The sequence below is a fragment of the Accipiter gentilis genome, chromosome 8 (assembly GCF_929443795.1).
Source record: "Accipiter gentilis chromosome 8, bAccGen1.1, whole genome shotgun sequence".
Lineage (NCBI taxonomy): Eukaryota > Metazoa > Chordata > Aves > Accipitriformes > Accipitridae > Astur > Astur gentilis.
The window spans coordinates 42,734,949-42,756,110 of record NC_064887.1 but is presented as its reverse complement, the minus strand read 5'-3'; the positions used below and the strand labels follow the sequence as shown (position 1 = coordinate 42,756,110).

Sequence of the window (21,162 nt, the reverse complement as noted above, 5' to 3'; positions counted from 1 at the left end):
TCTGTGTGCCCCTCAATTTCTGGAATTCAGGTAATTCCGCTCTGAGATTGAGCCCTGTCATCTGTACAAGGCTATACTTGTGGGAAGAGTATGAAGGTTAATTATAAGCATCTGCATTCTGTACGTGGATGAATCCTGATTTACGGATCTTCTTTCAGTCTGACTAATGACTCCTCCTTTAACTTCAGCATCCTCTGGAAGAAGCATACACAGCTGTAGGGGTTACTGCTGGTGAGAGGGAAAGCTTCCCCAAAATAAAAATAATCCGATTGTAATAGGCTCAGCCTTAATCTTAAATTGGTAACATGCAGTAGCTCATGTCCTGGAGCCAGGAAAGTAACACCCTGCAGTACGTGTGGAAGTGCACTTGTCACCAGTCACTTCTGAAAGTGTGGTGGTGGTTGTTGAACTTGACGTGTCGTGGAGCATAACGTGATCCAGCGCTACGTGATGATGCTTTTCTGTAGCCTCGAACTCCTGTCTAACATTTCAGACTACTGTATGTGTGGAGCAGAACTCTCAGCTGGGACCTCCTGAACTCTAATATTTGAATTATCTTTTCAATTATCATTTGGGTTGCATTGGGGGGGGGGTGGGGGGGGAGGTTATACTACACTGTAAATGTGTCCAACTGGCGTTTCCTTTGTGCCCACCTCGGCCGTGATTGCTCTGAAAGGGCTCATTGTCTCTCTCCTTGGCTTGTTTAGCGAGCAGCTATTTTCAATGAGGGGTTATTCATGGTCCAGTCTTGGATGAATGTTTCCTTTGTGGAGCTGTCTGAGGGAGACGTGAAAGGGGCTTGTGTGTTCAGGGCAGCCATTACCCACTTGATGGGCCATGATAAATTGACTTAAAAATGTAAACAATAAAAGCAAGTGGCATAGCAGGAGCCAGCGCTGTCAGTGTGAGAATAGGGGAACATGTTGTTCGGACCTCCGAAAGGAATGAGTTTGTGTTTTCTCATTGCTGCCCCAGACCAATTAGAGAGGTTCCAGAGAACTCGAAGGCAGAATGGCTGTGGTCAGAGCAATGACTTTAAATGAGATAAAACTCATTTATATTTTGTCTTTTTCTTCCCCTGTCAAGCTGGTTCAAGTTACAGTTCCATGAGTGCCTGTGAGGATGATGATGATTATGCTCCATCTCTAGTAGTCAGGATCCCACAGCTGCAATTTATCCAATAGTTTGGGTGCATTAGAGCACAACTGAACTCCATTTACTCCTCCCTGGCTGAAACCGAATACCCCTGTGCCGCTCCAGCGCCACTGGTCTGAGGTTCCTGTTGTGGCTTACTTACCGTGAGACAATTTAAGCGTTGGTATTTTAGGAAAATCTGCATCTTAAACTCGTGCTTCTCTGAGCGAGCCAAATGTCTGTATATGACTCTGGACATATGGCTTTTAATTTTAAACATATACATAACAAGGTTTCTGTTATCGGAATCAGCAGCTAGCCCAAGTGCAAGCTGCCTGCCTTCTGGAGGAGGCATCCAGACAAGTCTTTGATCAGGGGTGGCCTTTTGGGAGCGTGTGTTTGCATTCTTCAGGTGTATCTCATTATTCCTGAGCCTTCTTAACTGCAGCAGGTGCCAAAGTTCAGCTGTGATGGTAGGGTGGAAACACCTGCCTGCTTTCCACTGAACTGCTTTGTGGGGAAGGGATGAATCTGCTGCTGCTTGGAGGCTTTTGCTGAGAGGTATGGAAAAAAGAAAGATCTGGAGAAATGTTTCTCTTTGCAAATCACATGAAAAAACGTTTAAGAGTCAATGTTGAGTCGGGCATTTTGAAGGTGGAGAACTGCAGGAGCTCTGGGTCGTTGGACAGGGTTGTGGGTAACTTCACACCCCCACGGCCACCCAAAGGGTGCACCTTGGCAGGCAGGGCAGTTTTCCGCTGTTGTATCGCCAATTGTCTTCTCTTGGTACTGAAATATTAGTATTTTGTCTCTGCTTGTTGCTGCTGGAGTGACTCCAGCCTATCGTCGTGGCTCATCCTTCAAGAGAGCGGTCGCGGTGGGGTTTTTTTTTTTGGTCTTTATTTTTTTCGGCACGTAAAATAATTTCATTCAGCGAGCGCCTGCGCTGGTTAACGAGCTCCTAACGAGCCGCTGCTCCCCCCTCCGCGCTGATTAACAGGCCCTTAATGAGCCACCGCTCCCCTCCGGGCACGCTGCCCTCCCCTCCGGCGGGGCCGAAGCGGCTTCTCCAGCCGCCGATCGCACCCATCAGCCCGGCAGCGGGGGGTCAGCGGAGCCCCTAAGGGGCCGGCCCGTTGTTTCGGGGGCGGCTCTTAGGGCCCGGTAACGGCGGGGAGGGGAGTCCCGTCCCCCGTCCCGCCCCGCCGGGGAGCCTGCGCGGAGCCGGCGGGCAGCGCTGGGGCCATGGGCGGGCAGAGCTGAACACCGGCGGCGGGATCGCCATGCCGGCTCCCGAACCTATGCCCGGTTACGGGCAACTGCTGAAACGAGGTTACGGGAGTTTGACGGAAGCGATAAAGGCTTGCGGAGACTGCGGTTGGGAACTGTCGCGACGGACCTGGACCGAAAACGCCTACCTGGGTTGGGGAGAGGTGTTGCTCTGCGGACTCTGCGCCCTCGGATGGACCGTGCTGCGCCGCGCCGCCGCCCGCAGGCTCTTTGGGGTCAGTCCGTACCGCCGGGGAGGGACGGGGACCGGGGGGGGGGGGACACGCACACGTACCCCCCGGGGACGCCCGTGGTACGGGAGGGCTCCTCTCCTCCATCCCGGGGACGGGTTGGATGGGGAAAGCCCGTTCTCCTTTCCCCCGGGGCCGCATCCTGCAGGAGCGAGCATCCCGCTGCACCGGGAGAGCTCTCTCCCCTTTCCCCAGTCCCCTTAGCTGCATCCCGGGAGGGTTTGGGGGTTTATTTCTTCCGTGGGGGGAGAAGAGGACGACATTTCTGCGTGTCATCCGTGGTTTACGTGAAAAATGTCCTTCCCCGCTTTCCCTCCCCGGCGCGGCGGTGGAGAGGATGGCGTGGGGATAACTGCTGTACTGCAGTGCTGGGCTGACCTTCTTCCGAGCGTGGGGAATGCAGGGATGCAAGCATCCAACCCTCACAGCCTCCGAACGGGTTTGCTGGCCGTGTTGTCCCCTCCTCGCTAATACAGTACTTTAAGGGGTAGGATGAGCAGGACATCCCTGGGAGCGAAGAGCAGCTCTGTTTAATATCTCTCTGTGAAAAGCGCACGTAATGAAATAAGACCTCCCCTCTCCTTCTGATGGCTCAGTTCCAGCAGAGGCGATTTTTTTCCACGCTGCTTTCCTAGAGAGATGCTGTGCGCTTTGCTCTGCAATTACCCTGGCCTTGATGGGACTGGAACGGCAGAAGCGACGGAGATGCCGTGTTTTGGGTCAGGGATGGTCCTCAGCTCTCGGGGATGCAGAGACAACCCTTCTCTCGCCTACCTCTGAGTATGGTGGCATGAGGCCTTGAGTAGCTACAAGAGCATGTGTGGTTCTTTGCAGCTAGGTGGGACAGGCCTTGTTCCCTCGGTGAACCGCTTTTCAGAGGCTGCTTCACAGATTGAAGACAACTGCCTTGCATCCCATAATTAGGCTATCGGGAGTCACTGCTGTCCTCTCTCTACCCTATCTGCTGCCGAGCCTGCCTTTAAAGTGGCTCTTCCTTTGCTGCTCAGAGCTGGCTTTGCTTATCCAGTAATGTGAGGTGGATCTTGACCTTGTGCAAGGTTCCAGTCTAAGTCCTCTGGAGTCATTTGAAGCTGCTAAAGTGGCATGTAGGCAAGGTATTGTGCTGGCTTTTTGTGCAGGACTGAATTTCTCCTTGTTAGCTGCACTGCTGCCTGCCTGTGGCTACCAATGGGCAGCGTACAGCACCTGGTGACACTGGGAGTGGGTTGAACAGAGGTAGCCTTAGGTCTGTCCTAACAAATTGGAGGTAATTTCTTTTGTGCTCCAGTTTCTCATTGTGTAAGGCTCACCTTTACAGAGCGAGCGGTGATCAGAGCGTGAAAAAAGCTCTTAGTGCTGTGGAGTCTGCTCAGTGCCCTCGGAGGATGTTTGGCAGCTCCTACGTGCCGAGGTATTGTTCCTTCGGAGAAATGGGTCACACTTGTAATTGCAGAAGAGTGAGGGGGGTTGATCGGAGCCGGTTCTTGTGGCTACATCTGCTACATAGTGATGAGATGCTGAGCGAAATTGTGATAGCATCAGTTTCTCCCAGCAGATAGGTGGAAGGGTAGCAGTAGGGAGAGACAACTCTCTGTCCGTATATGTATTTTAAAAGGATCTGAAGCTTTTCTCTGTTTATTCTGCTGGAGTTGCTATGGGGAAAGGTGGAGGTTGTGGCTTTCCTCTAAAACCTCTGGCAGTATTTAGGAAATCAGTTTGTCCTGCATGGCCCCTGTACAGGCAGCGGTGGAGCCAGGGTCATACAGGAGGAAAATCAGGGAGAAAAAAGACCTCCTGTTTAACCCTGGGAGGAAACTTCTCCCATGGTCAGGACTTTGCTTCCCCGTGCAGACTCAAAGAGTATCCTTACTCATTTTGAATCTCTTCAGGTTCCCTGCGAGAACTGAAACACAGTTATAAAAAATGAATCCACTCAGTGTCTGGAGAACGCTACCTTCCTGCATGTTATTCATAAATAATAAATCTTGCCACTTGGATTTTGATTCTCTGCATCTGAAGAGGAAGCGACTCTTACCACAAGGCCTTGAAGCTTGGAGTGTAAAGTGCACCTTACTTAGCTCTGGCTGCGACCGCTCCTCTGAGAAATGAGCGTGTTAAAGCCATATACCTCTTCCTGTGCTATCTGCATGGCCCTATTTTTGTCATTGGGATCGAGAAAAGAGAAGGTAGGATCCTCGCTCTCTTTGAGGACTGCAGCAGCATTTAGCCTGCAACATCTTTGTCACAGAAGGTCTCGCAGTTGGGTTGAAAAAGTGGTAAAGGTTGTGCCTGTGATTGGGGGGGGGGTTGGTTAGGATTTGAAAGTGTGGACTTTCACCTGTTACAACAGCTAAGCTAGTGCCTGTGCATAGTTGTGGTTTTTCCATCATCCTTAGGGCAAAGATCATTTTTGGCCTGTTGCTGCTCCTTCACAGAATCCTTATTTGGTGCAAATACGAAAAGGAGGTTTTTTGGTGTAGGAAGGATCCCAGTTAGCTGAGCAAATGTGGATTACTAGGTAGGGAAAGACCCCACAAAGCCAGCTATACTGGGGGCATGGGCATCTCTGCAAAGGGCAGAGGGAGGTATCCTTCCTCTCTGGGGTCTGCCCTGAGAGCTTCTGCTCTTGGTCCCCTTGACTTCTGAGTGCAAACACGTGAATGATACCCAGCCCACGTCTGATTGTACGAGCTTGCTGGAGCTGCAGACCACCTTCAGAAATGAAGACCAAGCTGGTTCTAGGCAAGTGTTCCCATCCCTGGAAACCTCCCTGGTGCGTGTGCCCCTGTCCTCCTGCCACGGTTAGTGTCTGAGCTCCACTGGTCTCTAAAAGCCAACCGTCCTTGGTGTGTCCCCTGCGTGGAGAGCAGCTGCAGCCAGGCTCTGTGAAGTTTGATTAAAAAGCAGCAACCTGAGCATCTCTGCATTAGTGAAACATCCTGGAGGGCAGCTGAGCCCAGCAGCGCCGAGGCCAAGCGCCATTGGAATAGGACCAGGCAGCTCCACTTGGGAAAGGCTTGGTGAAATGCCTGGAGCTCCGCAAGCCTGTGCTAGCAGTCTCCTTTCCCAAGCAGGTCTTGAGCCGTGCAGTGAACTTGAACAGATAAAACTAAGAACACACCTGGATTCATGCACAAAGATGATCCAGAATAGCTGTGGCAAGCCTAGGCAGACACTTGCGGCCCTAAACTACCCTGAGCCTTCTTTGCTGCTGGGAATGAAAGTCCCCAAAGTCAGCTAAGTGTAAGTCTGTCAGTGAGCAAAATCCATTCTGTATGAAGGCTGCCTCTGAATCTGGTGATGTTTGTCAGGTATCACCTCTGTCCTTAACGGCTGTCTGCTTTTTCTCTGCAGTGGGTAAATGTTTTCCGTTTTTGGCCCAGACGCTAGTCAGCTTGCTCTCTTAGTGGTGTTAAAATTTGTAGGACATCGCAGTGTCCTCTTCAAGGAAAAGTGTTGTGTAAATTGAAAAATGTGCTCTGGAAAGCAGCGTTTCTAGGTGAGTGATACAGTATAGCCCCAGGAAGGATATGGAAGCTGGAAAGCAAGGGTCCCTATTATCCCTTTCAGTGGTTTTTGCAACTGTTCTCCACCCTACAGTATTGTCAAGACTTGTTTTTCCGAGCCCCAGTGCTGGGCGTGTGACTTGAAGCTGGGAGGGGAATTATCACTGTCCCAAAAACTGGCCACCCAACACAATCTCTGCTGAGAGCAGAGGACACCGACTGAGCCCAGGGGTGGGAGAAGGCTCTGCTGCACCGCCGTTTCCTCGGCTCATCCCACTGTGTTCTGCCTGCCAGTTTGAAGCAAAAACCCTGGAAACTCAAGGGGAGAAAGCCACAACAATGGGTCTTTTCTTCACCCCAGGAATGAAGCTGCGCTGTTGCGTCTCGAAGCGGGGGCTGCTCTCCCTGTGCCGCTGTGTCAGCAGTCAGGCATGAGGAGGTTATTCAGCCCCCGCAGCACCCTGTGGGCAGCTGTGTCTTGTCTTCAAAGAGTGTCTTCTATTGCTTTTCTCTCTTAGGGGCAAATTTTACTGCTTGCAGAGGAACCAAGGAAGAAATAACGTCTGTTGGTTTGTTGCTATTGTCATGGCGCCTTTTTTTCCTACACGTTTATCTGGAAAACGTTGTTCAGAGCCTCCTGAAGCTTCCCAGTGTCTTAGCTGCTGTGTGGGCAGGGAAACTGAGGCACCGAGCAGCTCGCTGCCTGGTGTAGGGACGGAGCAATGAGAGTTGGAGCTCTTCATGCTGTGCTCAGTTTGTTCCCCTTTCTTAGTGGGGTGACAGCCACTGCCCTTGGGTCCACAGGCTCCAGGAGACTCATTTCTTTGGGTTCAGAGAAAAGTGACATTTTACCGGCTCTTCCCTTCTGCAGGCTCCGTGCTCCATCCCTGATGTGGCAGTGGGTCCGGGAGCAGCGTCCAGGCTGGGTACGGAGGGGACATAGTCCCTTGGGGTGGAAAGGCACCGTCACAGCCCTGAGGAGGCACGCACCATGCTGCGGGGAGCTGTGCCACCGCCGCGGAAGGGGCAGTAGCTGTTGGTTGTGGCCAGGTTTTGAATTGGAGCTCTGCTTGCTCATCATTATCATCTGCATTGAGTAAAAGCTGATGTAAAGCTGCCAGTTCCCTGGGCTGAGGATGCTTTGTGCCAGCCATTCCTTTGTGTCCCTCTGGGGAACTCGTTGTGCCCAGAAGCCAGACGCGGCATGGCTGGGATTTGGCCGGGCCCTTGTCTCTAGGCTGGGGAGGTGGCAGAGGCGATGGGGGTGGTCGGGGGGGATACAATTCCTCTGTAACAAGCCTCGATTCATAACCCATCACTGCAAGCCTGCCGGGCTGCTGGAAGGACTTGTGTCCTGCTGCTTTAGCCGGTTGTAGATTTAAGGGAACTGGCTGCTTTCCTCTAGTGCCGGAGGCTGTAAAAAGGGAGAGAGCATGTGTTTGCTTTTTGCTGTGAGTATTTTTTTGACACTTCAGCGGAGCTGTGGGCAGTGACGGTTTCCATTCGGTTTCTCTTTCCAGCTCCAAGCCGCTCGCGCAGCGCGCTCTCACCCACGACTTTGCTTCTTCCCCCGGCCCCCCGGGTCGTGCCGAGCGGGTGCTGCGGGGGAACAGTCCCCGGTTAATTTTACAAGTGAATCAGAAGATGCCTGTGAAGGTTTGCGTGGGGGTAACGGAGGAGGAGGAGGAGGGAGGAAGAGCCAGTTGCCCTTTAAGCAAAGCCCCATTACATCACTTGCCAAGAGCCTTGGGCTCTTTCAGCCGGAGCCAGATCTGCTGTTCCGCCGCAGCACCCGTCACCCGTAGCAACAGGCATCTCTGCACCGTTGCCGTGGGAACGGCAGCCGGGTGATGGGAGGACATCCCACCACCTTGTCCATCTCCCACCCCCAGGGAGAGGGCAGATGCACCTCCTGCGTGGTGCGGGGCTGGTCTGTGCATCTCCTGGGCTTGCGCTTCCCCATGCAAGTGGTCCGGGTTTTGGTGGGACCCCCCCCCCCCCCCCCAGGGATGTTAATTTGTCGTCCCCCCCCAGCCCCCTTCATGATGCTGGTTCTCTTCTGATCCTTCCCTGTGTCTGCTCCAGAGCCAGCTCCCATTTCTGTAGTGCTCAGGGTACAGTCTGAGATGCCCTGTGGCTATTTAAGGGAGAAGGAGGGCTCTCTCCAGGACTTGTCATTAACCAGATACGCAGTGAGGGCTAAAACCTCCCTGAGCATTAGCCCCCACAAGCTGGAGTGGGGTAGCCTTTCCCTTTTGCTCCAGACTGGGAGCTGCTGCCATGCCTGCAGTGGACTGTTCATCAGGCTCACGGTGGCAATTTGCTGCGCCGCTGCCATCTCTGCCGAGGGTCCGAGTGTCCGCAAAATGCAGGTCGTCTCAGTAGTACGTGCCTGCCCCTCAGGTGATGGTCCTCGTCATCAGCTCTGCCTGCCTGGGGTAAAAACGCAGTGTCCTTTCCCCTTTGCAGGTAGGGAACCGAGGCGCAGGGAAGAAGCAAAATGATTTGGCTGGCGATTGGCAGGAAGGCTGCGACAGGGATTTGAGGCTGAGCTCAGCATCCTAAATTGAGCCCCAGCTTGCTGTCGTGGTAGCATGGTGAGCTGTCCCCATATCTGAGCTGCTTCTGTGCTCCACTCTATGGAGACACAAATAATTCATGCTTTCTGGGCTCAGGGCTTTGTCTCTGCATTATTTATTCACCCTTCAAGCTTCCTCCTCTTTTTCCTACCGTGGCTCCTGTTGGAAGAAGCCTTGGCAGCAGTGTGTTCCTGGTCTCAATGAGGACGGCCATGCTCTGAATGCAAGATGCGTAGCGGGAGGCCGGAGCTGTGCCTCCCTAGCTGGAAGGGATACGGACAATTTGGCAGACCTTTGTGGGGCTGGTGCTTCCAGGTCTGACCAGCGCTGGGAAATTCGGACCTTAGAACAAAGCACTTTTGGGCTGGAACAATGCTTGGAGCGGAGTCCTTTGAAAATCTGATGCAGAGAGGGGCTAAAAGCCAGACCAGCCACCGCCTGGGGACAGCTGGGGCCTTAATATAGCCTTTGAGCATCGGGGAGCCGAGCGCCGGCTGCAGAAAGTGCTGACCTGGGGCAGGGTACGGTTACTTTGCAGGCATTTTGTTTTCATCTCGAGTTTATCTGGTCTCTCCCTGGGGAGCTGTCAGCTGGAGGTGGGGGGGGCTTTGGGTGTTATCTGTGTTTTAGGCAGCAATGATTCCCTCTGGACTTTGAGCAACACTCCCCTGCATTGACTGCTCCCCTGCAGCCACGGCCGGGGGCTGTGGAGGTCGGCTGGGCTGATACGGCTCTGTCACGCTTGTGATGAGAAGCAGAAATGGTGCCTGGTGTTGCTCAGCTGCCACAGAGGGAAAAAAATCCATGCCCGGAGCCCCGGCTGAGCTAAGGGCACGCTCAGCGTGCAGCATCGCTCGCTCTCCACCGCGCCGTCTGAGACGAAGGGTCAGCTGCTCCATTTTACTCCTGAGGAGCTGAGGCTGTTTAATGCTGGGGCTTTGCTTTTCCTATGATTTCCAATTTGTCCCTACCTTCGGTGGCCCATCTCTCACTGTCACAGAAGTGTTGGGAGAGCTGGGCAGTGCTCGTCATTCTCGGGAGCGTGGGGAACTTGGGGTGAGAAAGTTTCGTTCTGATGAGCGTGAGCAGCCTGCAGAACTGCTCGTCCTCCCTTCCCTCGCTTTGGCCATATTTGGGGAGGCTTTGCCTCCTGTTTCTGAGTCCCGACGGGTGGGAGGGCTGCTGCAAACCACAGCGGGGAAAAAACCAGCAGCTTTTCAGTGCTGGTCAGCTGAAAAAGCTGCTGGGAATGTGGGTGAGCATGGGAAGGTGTGAGAGAGCAAGAGGAGCCGGTGCCCCAGCCTTTACTGACTCATTACCTGCAAATCTGGCCCCCTCCAACACTGGTTCCCTGTGCAGGGGAGTCTTGTGCCATGCTGGTTGGGTACAGCAGCGGCTGCGTGTTTAGGAGCCTTTGCTTCCTCAGTTGAAACGCTCTTTTCTGGGAGTTGGCAGCGCTGCAAGGTCCATATGCACAGGATAGTATCGTTACGGCTTCCTTTTCTGGGTTTCCTAGTGCCGATAGGACTTGATTTTTATTTTATTAGTTATTGACTCCGTTCTGCAAAAGCCAGCTGTGGTCAGCCCTACTCCTGGAGGGAGGGTGATGGAGCGGTGCCCAGACTGTGGGACGCATGCCGTAGGCTTCTGCCTTTTCCACGAGGCTCTGCTTTCACAGCTTTCCAGTGTGGCCAAAGATGAGTGGAAGATCTCTAGCCTCATGTTTTTCCCTGCTTCACGCTCTCTCTAGAGCCTCTTCAACCTCCTTATTTGTGCTGCAAAGGCCAGAAAAAATGGGGTTTGTGACCCCGTCTGGTAGTGGTAGTGCATGCATCGTGCGGCGCTTGGGTCTCTTGGAGATTTGGTGAACTCTGCCCTGGGCTCCCCAGGGTCTCTCTTTTTGCCCTGTGTGATGATACTTCTCCCCTCTCCTTGCAGCCCTTCGGGGAGTGGTGCAACTTGCAGCCGAAAGATGCTGCCAAGATGCCTGAGAGTGCCTGGAAGCTGCTTTTCTACACGTTATCCTGGTCGTATGGCATCTACCTGCTCTTCTTCACCGACTACCCCTTCTTCTATGACCCACCATCTGTCTTTTACGGTACAGTAAGAACCAGGGAGAAGTGGGTATGGATTAGGATGTCCAGATTCGCAGGATGCCTGGGTTGAACAAGGGAACGGGAGTTGGGGTGAGCGAAAGAGAAGACTGAACCCCTAAATTGCATTTTCTGTGATGCTGTGGGTACAGAAAGGGCACAACAGGCTGTCTCTGTTCATTTTGCTACAGAGAGAGTCACCTAGTGGCTATTGCAGAGAGCAGGGGCTGGGATGTGTCAGCTTTGGAGGGGAATGGGATTGAGTAGTTCAAGTAGGAGAGAAGTAAATCAAGGTTTCTCCCTTAGGTCTAGGAGAGGGACTGGGTCTAATGCCAAAGGCAGAGTTTGGGAGCCAGGATACCTGGGTTCCCTTCCAGCCTTTGCCTCCTTTGCATCTGCGATGACCTCCTGAAAGGGAGCTGGAGCACCTGAGCACCGCAAAGTGCTGGGGCTGCTTGGGGCAGCTCTGCTGCTTGCTCCCCACTGTTTGTGCTCCCGTCTCTCTGCTGTTGACAGAAGCTCTGCGCTCGCGGCTCTGGGTTCACCCGGGTGTCTTTTGTCCCACCCCAGACTGGAAGAAAGGCATGGATGTGCCCACGGACATTGCCATTGCCTACCTGTTGCAGTGCAGCTTCTACGGACACTCCATCTATGCCACCGCCTACATGGACACATGGCGCAAGGACTCCGTTGTCATGCTTCTCCACCACGTGGTCACGCTGACCCTCATAGCCTTCTCCTACGCTTTCAGGTGAGGTCCCTGGCTCTGACACTGTCCCTCTGCAACGCGTCCCAGGCCAGCCTTGGGCAGCTATGCAGCGAAAGCCGCAGCCTTTTTGTGCTCGCGTGCATCTCGCGGGCACGTAGCAGGAGGACTCTTGCTGGGTTGGTGTGGATTGTCCCCTGCCTCCCTCACCCTGCCTCCATGCTATTGCAGCAATCCCGGTGCTCATGAGCCATTGCCTAGTGCCAGACCCACCCTGCTACGAGGTCTGGTTGTCTGGATTGTTCAGGGAGCCTGTCTGCTCCCAGTGTGATGGACCATGGGTGTTGGGTGCTAACATCAACCCACTGCCCCACGCGTCTCCCTCCCTGCTCCCCTTGTCCTACAGGTACCACAACGTGGGCATCCTCGTGCTCTTCCTGCACGATGTCAATGACGTGCAGCTGGAATTCACCAAGCTCAACGTCTACTTCAAGCACCGGGGGGGAGTCTATCATCGCCTCAACGACATCATCTCCAACATCGGCTGCCTCACCTTCAGCGTCAGCTGGTGAGTTTGCCTGATCCCACTTCCAACCGTCCTTGCCAGCTTTTGCAATCCCCCTGGTGCCTCGGGGTACAGCCGGCTGGGTTTGTGTGCATGGGAACCAGCCCTTTCAAAAACTATTTGGGAAGAGGTTCCCGCAGAGCCTGACCCCATGCTGGGCTTGGAATCCTTCTGTAGTCACTTTGCCGTCTGTCACCACAGAAGTGCCTGTGAAATCTCGCTTGCAGCATGACAAATGACCCCAGGGGAGGAGGAGCTGTTTCCATTTTCCCACTCGCTTGGTTTTAGCAGTAAGAAGCGCTTTTGCAAGAAGGAAACGGGACTTAGGGCTGTCCCAGATTCCAGCTTTGCTGCTCCTCTCGGGGCAAGGCTGGAGGAAAACAAAGATGAAGAATAGAGATGGGTAACTTGCAGGTTGTCACTCCTCACTCGTCCCTTTCTTTCCTTCCACCCTCTCTGCAGGCTGCTCTGAAAAGCAGCGGTGGCAACAAGAGCTCTCAATTTGAGGGAAGGGTTTTTAGTGATAAACTGGCGCATGGGACTAAGAAAACCTTTCAGTTATATTTCCCTCCTGTCTCCCATCCAGTTGAGGTAATCTGCAGCGTAGACCTGCCTCTCTACCCTGAGAAAGCCCTTTCTCTGCCCTGCCACTGGTGCCAAGCCTTTTCTGCCCACAGAAATTGTATTTTCTCCCTTCAATAGCTGCCCTTTCACAGGGTCTGGGTGAAGTCCTGCCTACAGCCAGACCTGTAAACCCAAGCCAGATGCCAAGAGCAGGGACTGCCGGGTGCAAGGGGAGCTGGTGAGGGCTGCCTGCAGGCAGGAGGTTGTGCTGGGGGAAGCTGCGCTGGGTCTCATGTCTCTCCTGGGATCCCTGTGGGCCATTAAACCCACCCTGCTCCCTCTGCCCTGGCAGGTTCTGGTTCCGTCTCTACTGGTTTCCCCTCAAGGTGCTCTACGCCACTTGCTACTCCAGCCTCCAGTCGGTCCCTAATATCCCCTTCTACTTCTTCTTCAATGCTCTGCTCCTTGTCCTCACTCTGATGAACATCTACTGGTTTCTGGTGAGTAGGGGGAGCTCAGCAACCCCTACGCTAGCTTCTCCCTCCTCTGCTGCTCCTGCATGGCGCCGGCTCCCTGCTTGTCTTGGGGGCAGCTGGGGGGGATTGCAGGGATGGAGGAGGATTCGGAGGACTTGGGGGATGGCTTGGAGGGGAGGAGGGAAACCCCTGTCAGTGCCTGGGGGGGTGTGGGGGGGTGCTGCTCTGCGCTGGAATTCAGACCATCTCGCACCCCCGGGGCCTGTGGAGAGGGATCGATAACAGCAATTGGGGCAGGCTGGAACTTGATGTGGGTGTAAATGCTCTGGCATCCCCTGAAGCTTTGGGAAGGGGGTGAAAAGGGTGGACGTGGAAGGCCCACGTCAGCAGGCTCAACCCTGGGCAGGGCAGGGCAGGGTAGCATCTGAGTTTATCATCCTGTGGGGATCAAGTCAGTTATGAGTAGTTGCAGGTCATCGACCACATCTCAGGGCTTTGGTCATCCCGGAGAGATCTGCCCTGCCTTTCTTGCGGTCAGGGACAGCAGAGAAAGGTCCCACTTAGCAAATGGGGGTGAGTAGGTTAAGTGGAACGGCTCTAAGCCTTGGAGTTTGTGGCTGATGGTGTTTCTCACCCCACAGTACATCGTCCTGTTTGTGGCCAAGGTGCTGATGGGGCAGATGCAAGAGGTGAATGATGTGCGCGAGTATGACGTGGAGGTCAGCAAGAAAACCACAATGGCCAAGAAGAAAGAGGCTGGACTGCAGCTGCCCAATGCTCTGAAAGAAGGGTATGCGGGCAGGGGGGGATGACACATGTACAGCATCTGTGGACTAGGGGAGGGGGTGCCGGCAGAGCTCCCAGGGCACTGGTGTCAAAGGGTTCATCACTGGGCTGGAAGACGGAAGAGCAGGATGCCTTGACACAGAATATAAAGCATTGCTGCAGGTATCGGGAAGGACTTTGTGTCTCCATGCCTAGGCATTGTGGTGTGTCCCTCCATCTTTCTGTCCCGTGAATCCTCACCCACTCCTTCCCCTGCTCGCTCTGTAGGACTGGCTCTTTGCTTGAGGCTGTTCTTTCTGAGCAGCATCTGCACTTCATGTGGTGAACACCAAGTCTGGCAAGGTGCTGGATCCCACAGAGCAGGTCTGGCTGACTGGGGACAAATTGTCTGCGCGAGCCTGTCAAGACAGGTCCGACCTCAGTAGTGATCTGTGAAAGTAAGGGAGGGAGAGTCAGTGTGGAGACCAAGGCTCACTGTCTGCTGTGTTCTCTTTCACAGGATGCACCTGAAGAATGGACTTGTAAAAGACAAGCGGTTGTAAGGGAAGCGTGGCTGCTGCAGCCTGGGCAGCCTGGCTGGATCTGGGGACTGACCCGGGACCCTACACTCAAACCCAGCAAATGAAAGGCACAAGGACAACTTCATCCCTGATACCCCTTCCTCCCCTGCCTGGAGCTGGGGAAGAGATGCCACTGACAGGATCAGGCCCCTCCTGGGGCTTGCCTGTGACCAGGCTTCACCTGATGCTGATGTGCTTTCTGCAGCCAGTCTGTGCTGGTTCAGTTGAGAGGCTGGTGGCTTTGCTGGTCCAGGTAGGATTTGGAGCTGGCTTTAGGTCCCCTGGTGTTTCTTCTGTCACTCCATCCCTCGGCTACTCTCAGTCCCTTTGCGATTTCCCCTGTCTTTACCGTTGGACCCTCTCACCGACCCTTCCTCAGGCCCTTGAAGGGTCATCGGACCCAGCATCAAACCGGGGAGGGAAACATCCTCTCTTCCATTGGCATCGCCGTCCCAGGCGAGGGGAGCCCAAAGCCAGATCTTCTCTAGCTGCCAAGCAGGGACTAGAGAGGTGATGCAGTGCACCTCTGAGCCTTCCTCCTCAGGAGGAATCACTAATACAGAGCTGCCCACAGATAGCTGGAGGCACAGCACGGTTCCCGTGTGCCTGGAAACCCAGCCCTGGAGCATTATTCCAGCCTCTTGTCCTGCCGGATGAGCGCCAGGCGATTTAAATTGCTTTAAAAGCCTATGTAAGTCTTACGATTGCTTAAAAAGCCAGTCCCAGACCTGGAGGGTCCCTTGCTGAGGGATCTCTAGACTCTCGCCCAGCAACGTCTGCTTGCTCAAGTAACGAACAAATAGTTTCTGCTCCCCACGTTGGTTTTCCAGGCAGCACCGGCCCTGAGCCTTGCAGCTCTTCTCTCGCAGGGCCAGGACCCACAGCTCCTGGGTCCTCCCTGGGACGTGGAGCTCCCTCCCAGCTGGGAACAACAGGCAGCGGAGGTGGGGGATTCAGGGCATTAATTCCAGGCATCAGATGGTGGTTAACTGTTGTTTGGTTTGGTGGTTTTGTTTTTTTTTTTTTTCCTTGTTTGGTCTGTCATATTGATTCAACTCCAGGCTCCTTGTGAGAGCCCCAGGGAAAGTTCCTTGGTAAACAGAAAGCAAAATGTGACTTGGGCTGATGGAAACTGTCCCAAGCTGGGGTAGGATCTGTCACCTTCTCACTTGTCATCACCTAGCAGGGTTTCAGAGGGGTGCATCTCAGTGCTTTAGTTCCTTGGCTTTCAAGTGGGATTTGCAGGAAGAAGGAAATGAAGGGAACTGATATCCCAGGCCTCTTTCTGCTCGGTCATAGGAAAGTTGGGGCAGCGATGGTGGCAAGTTGGGGTAACAGCGGTACCCAGCCAGCACGTGTGTGGGTAAACTGAATTTTATAGTACCGGCTTGCCCAGGCTTCAACATTTAGCTGGGTAACCCTTCGGCCAGCATCGTGTGCATGTAACGTCGGATATGCTGCCTGCAGTTTTGCTGTGATGGCTAGAAAGGGGCTGTGCGGAGGGGGAGACCACGGGGCTCCCTCTGCCGGGCTGGGGCAGGGACCCTGCGCTGGGGGTGGGTGCTGAGGTCTTTTTCGTGCTGGCCCTAGGGTTGCGTGTCTTGTGGGCAGGGTGGTGTGTGCGACAGGGAGCTGAGTGAAGATATGGGGTGCTGGAAGTTGATGGCCTTGAAGAGAGAGGTGTTGGATGCTGTGACTGGGGAAGGGGGGGGGGGGAGTGGGTTTGGGAGGAGGGAGCAAGAGGAGATCCTGGTCAGTGCCGCCTCCTGGATCTGGGTGGGATGTCCACAGTGGATGGGAGCAGTGCTGGACTTGCCAGCAGCTTTGTGTGGGGAAGAACGGCCTCTTCCCTGCCACCAAGGACTGTGGTTGGAAACTTGATGGTGTGGAGATGTGGGAGAGATTGTAGGAGCTCTGAGAGAGGAGGGCAGCTGCCCTCCTGCCACGCAGCCTCAAAGGGTTAACAGGTCCTGGGAAGCCTGGAGGGACCATTCACACCCTCTGCCCAATCCTGGGAATCCCTGTGGGCTAATTGAGCACTAACTAGATCAAAGGCTCCAATCAGGCAATCAACACCCCCCTGGCCCCCGTCTTCAGGTCCCCAGCCCAGGCTGCTCTTTGTCTGCAGGAAGGAGAGCAGAGCAATGCAGCTTCTCCCCAGCTTTAAAGCCAGCCTCGCCTGGGCTCTCCTTAGCATGGTTCTGGGGATGGAGTTAAGTTTGCAGGAAAGTTTACTGTTAAAATCCTTGGGTTTGAGCGCCAAGCCCAGCCCAAAAACCCCCGTTCCTGTGCCGTCTGTGCTCTGGCGGATCTTCCAGAAGAGAAAGACGCTGCCTTCTACAAACAAGGACCTGGCGGATGCCTGTAGGGTGGAGGAATTTAATGTCCCTGGGAACATCATCCGTGTCTTCGCTGACCAAGGTACAGAAACGCCGTGGTTTGGGTCCTGTCTTTTGGAAGCCCCTCTGATCTCTGGGCTGGGAGACTTTGCTCCAGTCCTTCCTTTTCTGTCTCTTGGGTGTAGGTAGGAGAGGCTGGGGGAGGACAGGGCAGTGCCCAGAATTGGTCCTCAGGAGAAATCACTGCTGTGTAAACGCTTGTCCCTTTGGATGTGGAGATAATTATTTACAGTTTAGAAATGAGTCAGTAGACAAGGTAGCCAGTGAGGGTGTGGAGCTGTGTAAGGCTCTGTCCTGGAGTCACCTAACGCAGTCCGGAGATGCCGGTTTGATCCCGGGTGACTGGCTCGACCCTTTGGGTTCCCGGCAGTGGAGGTGACTCCTCGCCTGGGCAGTGGTAACGTGGCTCCTCCATCCGCTGGGGCTGTGGGTGCAGCGAGTGAGACCAGCGCCCAGCTTGGGGCAGCGACGGGATGCTCGGCCTTTTGGCTGTGTGTCCCCCCCCCTTCCTCCTTATTGTCCTCATGCCTCTGGCTGACCGTGCGGCGCATCTGGCTGCTTCAGCCTGTGGCCTCTCTGAGCCATTTTCAGTTACTTGGGAACTGTTTGGTCGGTGTCCTCTAGGTCTTGAGACACCACAGAGCTCGCTTCTCTTGTGTTTCCAGGTTTCCAATGGAAACCTCGGGCTGGCTAAAACGGGCAGCTTACCAGTTCCTAAAGTCTGCTGCTATTTGCCCTCCTTCTCCCTCCATCCCAAACAGTCAGCGCCCACAACAACCCCCCCCCCCTCCCCGTCCTGGGGGGTAGATATTTATAGCTGGGGAAAAATAATGCACCAAGATGTTAAGTAGAGGAGATGCTGGAATGGTTGTAGCGTCCCAGTGCCGCAGGCTGGAGCCCGGGCTAGTGTTTGTGCCATTGGGCTGATAGCCCTTACTGCAGCCTTGTCATCTTGATCCAACGACTGCAGGCGTGCTTGGCTGTCTGCCTCTGTCAGCCCCATCTTCCTCTTGCCGTGCAGCCAGGAGCTTAAATCGGAGCGCTGGGCGGCTGAATCCCGCTTAGTGTAACAGGGTTCAACGACCACCACCTCTATTTCTCCTTCTTTGTCAGGCCAATTCATTCATAACGGGCAGCCCCAGAGGTTGCTGTGTCTGCAGAAGCGTCTGTACTTTAACCTCTCCGTGCTGGAGGAGGGCGAGCGCTTGACGATGGCTCAGCTAGAGATCAAATTCAGCCACAACTCCTACCACGCCTCCAGCCAGGGGCAGGTTTTTGAGCTGAGGCTCTACCAAACCTCCCAGATGTCTCTACAGGGGATGGCCTCCCACGAGAATAGCCGAAAGCTGCTGGTGGAGCAGTCCTTCGCCCAGCTGCACAAGTCTCTCCTCTTCAACCTGAGCGCGGTGGCGAAGGACTGGAGAACGCGCAGCAGGAATCTGGGCTTGATCCTGGAGATCTCGGTGAGCGGCGGCGATGGTGCATCAGCCCTGGCGAGTGGGGGGCTGCAGAACCTCTGCAGCAGCATCGACTCCTTCCTGGACACCTCTCTCCTGGTGGTGACCCTCAGCCAGCAGCAGTGCAAGGCTTCCAGGAGGAGGAGAAGCGCTCACTACGCCCCCGTCACTCCGAGCAACCTCTGCAAGCCCCGGCGGCTTTACATCAGCTTCAGCGATGTTGGTTGGGAGAACTGGATCATCGCCCCGCAGGGCTACATGGCTAATTACTGCCTGGGCGAGTGTCCCTTTCCCCTGACGGCGGAGCTGAACAGCACCAACCATGCCATCCTCCAAACCATGGTGCACTCGCTGGACCCGATGGGGACCCCCCAGCCCTGCTGCGTCCCTGTCAGGCTGTCCCCGATCTCCATCCTCTACTACGATAACAATGACAACGTGGTGCTGAGGCACTACGAGGACATGGTGGTGGACGAGTGCGGCTGCAGATAGCGGAGCGGCTGGGGGAGCGTGTGCCGTGGGGTCCCGTCTCAAATGTTGAATGATTGATGGAATAAATCCAAGCGTGTTAAATCCCCTCTGTGCTGGTGTTCAGGGAGTTTCCCGGTGGTGCGTGGAGTGTCGGAGCCCACCCTGGGCTGCCCTTCTCCAGGGTGGAGGTCTGGCACGAAGGGATTGTTACTGGAGTTGTGATTTAGTAATAGCTGGGTGCTCAGCCCTCCAAGCCAGCCATCTGCTGCAGCCAGCAGACTATTCACGGGATTATGATCCAGTCTGATGCTGGTTGTCTCTTCTGTTCTCCACGGGCGATGGCAGCACCAGGTTGTGAATCCCGGACCCCTCTTGTGCTTGGCCAAGCTGCTGCTGGTGCCAGCGAGGCACCTGCTTGGGAGAGCAGCAGCGGGGCTTGCGCTTTTTTGGCTTTTTGGCTAAATGCTGCAGCTTTCTCTGTGCAAAAAGAAATGATTTTTTTTTTAATTTTTGTGGTTTGGTTTTTTTTTTGTTTTTTTTTTTTTTTTTTGTGAAATGATGCTGGTGGTTCCCTGCTGCTCAGGTGCAGGGTTTAGGCTGCAGCGTGGCCGTGCTGGGAGGAGGTGACGCGGTGGCTCCGGTCCTGCTGCAGGAAGAGGTATGGTGTCACGGCACGAGCCGCATCGCTGCGGCTCTGTGTGACTGAATCCTTTCCCACGGGGGAGGCAGAGCCTGGAGGTGCGCGGGTTTCTCTTTCGCTGTAGGAACTCAGGCCTGAGCTATTTTTTTTTATTGTGTGGTTGGCGATGGGGCGGTTTGGGGTGGAGGGGGTGTAGGTGGTTCGGAGGCGCTGGGTGGCCAAATGCAGCCCCTGGGAGCTGCAGACCGAGGGGCAGGTTGCTGAGTGATGGATGGTTTTTGGCTGATGAAAAAAGGGTGAAGCAGGGGGATGTGGTGCAGTGGAGTTGGTGGCATCTTGTTCCCTCCCAGTCCTCTTGTGAGTCAGTAGTTAGTTAATTTACTTCATTTGCAAATTGATGAGACCAGGGCAGTGCGTGTGAATGTCCCTGCTCACTGGCCTGAACCAAGGCTGGAGCCAGATGGCAGCCGAGCATCAGGCAACGGCGGCTCAGCACAGCGCAGCAGCGTTACAGCCCCGATACGTCAGGCACATTCACATGGTTGTGCATTTTAGGGTTTGGTTGTTTGTCGGTTGTGGTTTGTTTTTTTTTTTTTGTGGGCTGTGGTATCCAGCCCATTGCAATAGTGTGACTGTGCTCTTACCAATAAGGCCACTAACGAGCTAGCGGAGCAGTGCTGTGGAGCAGGGACCCAGCTTTGCACCACCTCGTCTGAGCAACAGTGATCACTGATGGAGGAGTTGCTGCCTTTCTTCCACCTTCCAGCACGTGGGCCGTGAACTATGACTGCAGCTAAAGGTTTAAAGCTGTTCCCTGTGTTGTGCTGGCCTGTGTTAAGCAGCCAACACAGCCATGCGTTGGGCCCTGGGCTGAGGTTTAGCACCACCCCTTCCAGGTGAGGCTTTCCTGACACAGCTGCAGCTTTGCTTTTTTTTTTTTTTTTCCTGAAAAGGAATCCGAGTTAGACTTGAATCTTTTGTCATCTTTTTTTAAAAATGTGAACCTGACACCATAGCCTAGATTATTTTTGTTTGTTTGTTTTTGTACTGACGTTGTATTGTCAAGGTCTGATGAAGTATTACCAAGCTAAGCTGGGCCTTCTCCCTCCAGGGAAGCACTGAAGGTTTAACCACTGTTGGGTTTGCAGAGGAAATGTCTTCCCCTTCCCTGTGCAGTGTTTTTGCTAACACCCCTGAACTGTGTAGCTGATGACCAGGACTGGAGTAGCTCGAGTACTTTAGTTGTGTAATGTACTAATGTTTTCAGGTCCAAATGTGTTTCTTGACAGTGCCATGGACCAGCAGAGAGCTCCAGGGCAGGTCAGCCCTGCTTTACTCCAGCAGCTGCACAAGAGATATGCTGAAACCCATTTCAAGCACTCAAATTTGTTTTAAGGGCTTAGAGTAGGACTGACTTAACTAAAGCAAGCAGGAGCCATTTCTTTCAAATTTAAGATGGGCAGGATTAAGTATTAGGTTTTGTTGTGCCTGTGCTGTGGCAGATTAAGGGCTCAGCTCATTTAACATGCAGTGAGTCAGGCTCACTCCTTACCTGGTTCTCCAACATCATGGAGGGCAATTGCCTGCCTCCATCACGCTGTCCAAGCACTGAGAGTCTGGGGAGCGGTGTGAGGAGGCGAATTACAGCAGTGACAGCCCCGGAGCGTAGCTGTAATCAGCTTATAGCCAGGGCAGTGCCAAGACCA

General features: G+C 54.2%; 2 protein-coding genes across 4 annotated transcripts; both read left to right on the top strand.

The window, feature by feature from the left end:
• Positions 1–2,245: 2,245 nt before the first annotated feature.
• On the top strand, positions 2,246–14,542 carry CERS1 (ceramide synthase 1). 3 transcript variants are annotated; one of them, XM_049808746.1, is made up of 8 exons: positions 8,660–8,757; positions 8,836–9,260; positions 10,678–10,837; positions 11,403–11,583; positions 11,945–12,106; positions 13,020–13,167; positions 13,785–13,933; positions 14,429–14,542. In XM_049808746.1, exons 3-8 carry the CDS (start codon positions 10,723–10,725, stop codon positions 14,469–14,471), a joined length of 798 nt encoding a protein of 265 aa, XP_049664703.1. In that variant the 5' UTR covers positions 8,660–8,757; positions 8,836–9,260; positions 10,678–10,722; the 3' UTR covers positions 14,472–14,542. The 3 variants fall into 3 exon arrangements, with proteins under 3 accessions (XP_049664702.1, XP_049664704.1, XP_049664703.1); XM_049808745.1 differs by lacking the exons at positions 8,660–8,757; positions 8,836–9,260 and adding an exon at positions 2,246–2,639; XM_049808747.1 differs by lacking the exons at positions 8,660–8,757; positions 8,836–9,260 and adding an exon at positions 3,703–3,769.
• A 2,091-nt stretch (positions 14,543–16,633) lies between these two features.
• GDF1 (growth differentiation factor 1) lies at positions 16,634–19,295 on the top strand. The gene is made up of 2 exons (XM_049808748.1): positions 16,634–16,910; positions 18,002–19,295. The coding sequence occupies exons 1-2, from the start codon at positions 16,634–16,636 to the stop codon at positions 18,835–18,837; spliced, it is 1,113 nt and encodes a 370-aa protein (XP_049664705.1). The 3' UTR covers positions 18,838–19,295.
• Positions 19,296–21,162: the final 1,867 nt, after the last annotated feature.